This window comes from Alligator sinensis, unplaced genomic scaffold, assembly GCF_000455745.1.
Source record: "Alligator sinensis unplaced genomic scaffold, ASM45574v1 scaffold337_1, whole genome shotgun sequence".
In the NCBI taxonomy this organism is placed as follows: Eukaryota; Metazoa; Chordata; order Crocodylia; family Alligatoridae; genus Alligator; species Alligator sinensis.
This window is the reverse complement of record NW_005841927.1, coordinates 899608-905890: the sequence shown is the minus strand read 5'-3', so window position 1 is coordinate 905890 and position 6283 is coordinate 899608. Positions and strand designations below refer to the sequence as shown.

At 46.5% G+C, this 6283-nt stretch overlaps 1 protein-coding gene across 6 annotated transcripts in view; it reads left to right on the top strand.

Moving 5' to 3' along the window:
- Window positions 1-321: 321 nt before the first annotated feature.
- Window positions 322-6283, top strand: part of DHDDS (dehydrodolichyl diphosphate synthase subunit) — a 17751-nt gene continuing 11789 nt past the window's right edge. Inside the window, exons 1-8 of one of the 6 annotated variants that reach the window (XM_025198713.1) lie at window positions 335-614; window positions 783-820; window positions 1756-1840; window positions 2254-2407; window positions 3757-3873; window positions 4563-4705; window positions 5693-5809; window positions 6111-6212. In XM_025198713.1, the coding sequence (XP_025054498.1) occupies window positions 2345-2407; window positions 3757-3873; window positions 4563-4705; window positions 5693-5809; window positions 6111-6212 (542 nt within the window). In that variant the 5' untranslated portion in view covers window positions 335-614; window positions 783-820; window positions 1756-1840; window positions 2254-2344. Of the gene's footprint in view, window positions 821-1755; window positions 1841-2253; window positions 2408-3756; window positions 3874-4562; window positions 4706-5692; window positions 5810-6110; window positions 6213-6283 lie in introns of all 6 variants that reach the window. The other 5 variants (XM_006019252.3, XM_025198711.1, XM_014517789.2 and 2 more) reach the window with 5 other exon arrangements.

The following is a 6283-nucleotide window of genomic DNA, read 5'->3' as shown; positions in this document are numbered from 1 at the left end:
TGGCCTGAGGGCTGCCAGCAGCGACTGGGGATTTAGGGGGGGCACAGAAAGGAGCCAGGGCCAAAGCTGGGACAGAAACACCCCCTGGAAGATTTGCCCAGCCCAGGCTGTGGATGCCAGAGGGGGGCAGGGTCAGGGGCAGTCCCAGAGCACCAGACGGGAGAAACCCAAGGGGAGTCGATGCCACCGGGGACCTCCCACGTGCAGCCCACCCCACCACGTGGCCGCTTCCCGCCAGCAGGCTGCAGGGGCGCCAGGCCACGCCCCCTCGCCGGCTCTCTATCGCGCATGCGCCGCCTGCCTCCTGTGGCGCGCGGTGATGACGCATGCGGAAGGACACGTCACTCCGTGAGACTCGCAGGCGGCGGCGGAGCGGAAGGTACCGGCGGCGCCGGGTCGGGCCGGAGCCCCGCCCCCTCATTCTTCCCCGGCTCTCGGGATCGTCTGTTCGCCCCCAGGGGACGGGGTCTGGCGGGCGGGCGGGCTCTGGGCTGTGCCTCCGTCTTCCTGTCTGTGAAATGGGCTCAGGCAGCAGGTTTCTTTGGCAGAGGGGCCGGGGCTTGCTGCTCCCTTGGCTGGGGGGGGGTTCGAGTTTCCTACGCGGCGAAGCGGAGGTCAGTCGGGATTTATTTGCTGCCTCTGGGAAGACCAGAGCCGGGGGATCGGGGAGTGGAGCCGGCGGGCAGGGAGGTGACCCTGGCCCCGGCCGGGGCACGGAGCTGGCGTGGGGCTGGTAGCGAGGGAGCGGACACATCTCACTATCGAGCACGTTCTCCCCTCAGAAGCGTCTCCCGGCTGCTCTCCTCGTCCCCGGCCGAAGGTAAAACGTTCCCCGCCGCTGCTTGGGGGAAAGTCGGAGACTTGTCCCATCGTTCAGCAAAGTGCCGCGTACACGATAAACGGGCTCCGTGTTCACCGAGCCCCTCTTCGTTCCGTGCGAGTTAGCGCTGGCGGCACAAAGGTTTCGCTGCCCGGGAGACTGGAGTCCCCCTCTCCTAGAAAATGGAAATGGCGCAGGCCTCAAAAGCGGCTGAGCCCATTTCACAGAATGGGCAACTGCTAATGGAGGTGAAAGGGGAGTTCAGTCTAGGGCTGAGCGGTACTTGCCTTCTCCGTTGCCCTTTACTGAAGACCGTGGTGGGAGCTTTTGTGCTGCCAACGTTTATTCTCTGGGCTTTGTACTGAGACTCGCCAGCTAGTTCTGTGCAGGCGCTCACATATGGCGATTACAACTTTTTGACCGTTCCCAGCCAATACCAGACTTGGCCTGATAAATGGTATCTTGAGAACCCTGTAGCACACTCCTAAGCTTTCCATCCCCTCTAGTTTGTAGACTGTATGTAGTAGACCCACAGCTGCTCATCGGTCACACATCATGCATTAATTTGCACCGACTTGAGAAGAAGCAGCAGAGATGAGAAAGCAAAAAAATGTAGCTAAAAAGAGTTCAGAAGGCAAAAGAAAGGTTAGGAGAAATTGGCTCAGAGTCTCTTAGAGTTCATCTAGTGATTTTTTTTTTTATGCTAATTGGATCGTGTTGAAGACACGCACAGCATTAATAGGTGATTAGAAACTAGGCATTTCTACCAGACAGCAACCAGAGTACACCCTATACCCACACGAAGCAGAGTCCATTATTATGAAATCTATGAAAAACATGTCTGTATTTGCTGTCCTTATTTGCTAAGCTTATGGAGTTGAGCCAGGTAACGGAGTACAAAAACCCAAATCCACCTCGGAGTTCTTGCTTTTCAGCCTTGAACTCTGGTTCTTACTGAATTGCAAGCCTGTAGGTGAACTGAAGTCGGTGGTTGTTTGAAACTTAGCCTTTGAAACCTAGGTAAGAAGTTCTTTTCCCTCCCAGGCTGGCCACCTGTTAGAGGCTTTTAAGATTTTAGGGCTTGGAACATTTAAGACTTTTTTTTTAAGATATAATGGTTTTGTTATTTATTTAGGTTATGAGTGTTTGATTATTATTTTTAACCTGTAGTTTGATATGTTGTATATCCCCTGTTTGGTCATGTATATAACTTCTGTATCTTCTTGTTAAGCTTGCTATTAGTATTTTCTTAAATTTACTTCTTGGAGTACTTGATTTTTGGGTTTTGGGGATTTTTTGGTGGGACAGGCTTCTTGGACCTTTCTTGGTCACTAGAATACCTTTAGGGGTAAATGGGTTGCCTGGTCTTTTTCTACTTGTAGTTATTACACGTAAAATCTCTCATCTGGCTAACTAAAGCTTATTTTCACAAGGTGACTGCTGCTTCAGGTTCAGACAGAATCTTCTGTACGCTTTGCCAATCTTCTCATTTCCATCTCAAAGGAAAAATCTGTCCCTAAGACCATGTCGTGGATCAGGGAAGGAGAGCTGATCCTTGTAGAGAGGTTTTTTGCCAATATCATAAAGGTAAGGGGCAAATCTTAGCACTGTTTATGGTAACCAAGAATCTCAGGGTGGCTTCTCAGCGCTAGAGAACAGAACAAACACTGATTGCTGTTGTGTGAAAATGTTGCGTACAAGAATACATGTTAACACTGACACTGAATGTAGGTTTCAGGGATGGAAAACTCTCTCAGCTTGGGTCTTGCAGAGTAAGCAGGGTAGTAGGTGATGCATGCTAACGGCAAGCTGGGACTCCAGACTTCCAATGTTTTGCAGCTGTTTCTGATCAACACATAATGGAATTTGAGAGTCTCTTGTTATCCTCTACTCCTTTATTATCACATCACTTCTTTATTCTCATATCGCAGGCATTTAGCAGCTGACATCACTGGATCTAGACATGCATCGTTTGATTACATAAAACTAGTTTTTCAAATGTTAGAAAACACTCCTATTTAGTGGTTTAGGAAAGAACTGAAGAAGGAATGGAAACGAAGAGGCCAATCTGAACATAATTCTGAAATGTCACCTTATTCTAAAACAAAATATCATAAGAATGCCAGGAAAAATCTGTGCTGTATGTTGTTGGTTTTGGGGGGGGTTTAAGTTAGTTTTGAAACCTATGCTGTTCTCTCTGTACCCCAGAAAGAGTTGCTTAGGCCTGGTGAAATTAAACAGAGAAAATACCAACCTTAAGGAAAGTTCTTATATATTTCTGTTTAAATGTGTTGGGTCTATGTAGCTTCTTGTAAACTCTGAAATAGAAATGCTTATTGTGTCAGAAGCACAGGACTTTTAACAGTTTCTTTTTGCAAAGACAGTAATTATAGTGTTGCTTTATATCCTAAATACATTTGGTTGTCTGTCAGGTAACAGGGTAAGGAAAAGCCAAAGTTGGCTCTTAGCAGATTCTCCTAATGCCTGAAGAAGAGTATTTGTGCCCGAAAGCTTGCAAAGAATTTTTTGCCAACTATTTAGTTAGTCTAATAAAAGAGATCACATCTGCCCAAAGAACCTTGCCTGCCTATGTCCTTAGACCAACACAGCTACATCCGACAACCCTCTTAGCTACTAACACTGAGTGCAACTGCTGTAGTGTTTTATATGGAACCTAAACTAATTTAATGAAGATTTTATATATACACTTATATCTCTGCCCTTCTGACTTTCTCTTGTTACCTTTCCTGCCTGCTGCACTTTCCATCCTCCATCTCTCTGCCATAAACACACACACTTCAGGGTGGAATCTGCCTAATGCACTTGCCTGCAAAGGGCTGACCCTGCCAGGAACAGGCAGTTTAAGTAAACTAGTTTAAGCTAAGAAATTGGTTGTTAGCTTTCTGGTCTGTCTGGTCTTTCTCCTTGCCATCTAGGCGGGTCCAATGCCCAGGCATATTGCCTTCATCATGGATGGCAATCGCCGTTATGCTCAGAAGTGCCACGTGCAGAGGCAGCAGGGGCATTCGCATGGCTTCGACAAACTAGCAGAGGTGAGGAGAACGTTCTGCGCAGCAGCTTCTGGGTCAGAGAAGTTTGGATATTGAAGGTTGGGATAGAGTTTTCATCAGTGTATTCTCTCCAAGGGCGTCAGCAGGATGGTGGAGATTATCCCCTTAGTTGGAGTAGGGTCTTGCACACAGACCTTGGGACTCTTGTGTTCCCTTCTCAGGTCTACAGCTGTTTGCCCTATGGCTTTGGAAAAGTCACTTAATCTCCTAGTTACTCATCTGTAAAACAGAAATAACACCTGCCTTGCTGATCATAAGGCTTCTGTTGTCTGATAAGCAACTAAAAGCTGTAATGAAATGCAAAATATTATGTACCGTCTCCTTTACTCTAGAAGCGGAGCTTTCCCAGGCTGAATGAGAGCTAGGTCTGTTCTGAGATTGAGGTTTGTGGTTTAGGGAGAGTAAACGCTTCCAATCATGTGTTGAAACATGATGTTGCAGAATCAGACTCTGGGACTCATTACCAGAAGACCTTATTGAGGCAAGGAACTTGTCCATATTCCGAAAATGATTTGGTTGAATCTGGAATCCTTTTTTGGATGGACATCTTTAACTCCTTGTTTCCACTTATTCTTAGCATGGTGATGACCCACAGTGACATTAACGTGTGTAAGGAGATGCGGTTCTGTGGTGTCCCTGGTGCTTTGACTAATTCTTCTTTCCTCTTGCAGACACTGCGATGGTGCTGGCATCTGGGTATCCGGGAGGTCACCGTCTATGCGTTTAGCATTGAGAACTTTAAACGTACCAAGGAAGAGGTAGATGGACTGATGGAACTGGCAAGACAAAAATTCATTCGCCTGCTGGAAGAACGGTAAGATCCTCTCAAGCCTGTAAGAGGGTATAAAAAAATACTGGGCAAGAGCCATGAAAGATGCTAAAGATGTGGCATTAAGTCAGTAAAAGCAGCTGTAAATATAACCACAACTGAGGAGCATTTCAGTTGTCTGGTTTGTGATAACTTACTTTCCCTTATGTATCGTGGGCTAGAAAAGTGAAAGCTCTAGCTTTTGTAGCCCAAACAGTTTGCCAGAACTGTACAGACGGGATTGGAGTAACTGGGATGGAAATGCCATCGCTCGGGATCTGGTGCATAGGGGAAGCAGGAGAAAGACTGAAATAATAGGGGTTGGTTAGGTCTAAGGTATTCTGAAGATCTGCTTTGCATTGAATTCTAGCCAGTGTTGTCATTCTTCACTCAAGCTCAGGCTGGAACACTCCAGGGATAGTGGTTTTTCCATTCAAAACATCTGTGGTCACATTTGTTTCCCATCTGCATTTGACTTGTCTTCATTGACATTAATTTCTTTTCAGGCTGGAGACTAACTAGGCTGCTATGTAGCTAGCCACTGCCAGTTCTATTCTCCATGCTCATAATTTTTTTTCTTAATTAGTAAAATGGTGGGGGACTCTCAATCGTGGCTGCTTTGTTCGTTTTTTTTAATGTCATATGCTGGGTTTCAGAGCTAGATGAAAATGCCTTGTCCTTCAGCTAAGATCCTTTTCTAGGTTCTCTTTGGACACTTACCGAATCGCTTCTGTTTGTCAAATTGGTATTGCTTTTTAATTTCATTTCAGAGGTGCCTGGAGCACTAGAAACGATCACAATCTGGCCATCTATAAGCATCAGCAGCAAGTGGCAGCAAAGCCCAAAGTATACCTGATGTTAATTTGGCCTGTGACATCATGACATTCTTCCTCTTAATAGATGTTACAAGTTTCAGGTGTAATTTGAAGGCAGTAGGGTTTCAGCCTGCCTCCCATTAAGACCCCTGCTGTTCTCCTTGCTCCTTGTGCTTAGGGACAGCTTGAAGAAGCACGGTGTGTGCATCCGAGTCATTGGGGACCTGCCGCTTCTGCCACTGGATCTTCAGGCATTGATGGCCAAGGCTGTGTTGGCAACCAAGAACTACAACAAGTGAGTAGCAAACAACCGTAAGCAGTCCAGAGTTGCTAAAATACTGTATCCACCCTTGGCCCTTGACAGCTGAGATTTCCCTGGACACAGCACACTGTTCCTTTCTGCTTTTTCTGTACATCCTAGGAGTACACAATCATCCATGACAGTTTCTTTTCTCTGTTGCTTTCTCTCTGCTACCTGCAGTGCATGGGCGTGGCAGTGTAAGAGTTGTTGCTTTAAAATTGGAGTAGTTTCTGTCATCATTAGAACAGTGGTATAAAATAAGTTTCCTTCATGGTTCTTATTTTTGCTTTTTCAGGTGTTTTGTGAATGTCTGCTTTGCATACACATCAAGACATGAGATCAGCAATGCAGTGAGAGAGATGGCCTGGGGTGTGGAACAAGGTCTACTGGAGCCCAGGTGACTCATGTGCTTTCCTAATGGGCTTGGTCTGCCCACTTTCTCCTCCTAGCTTCTGGCATTCCTCTGCC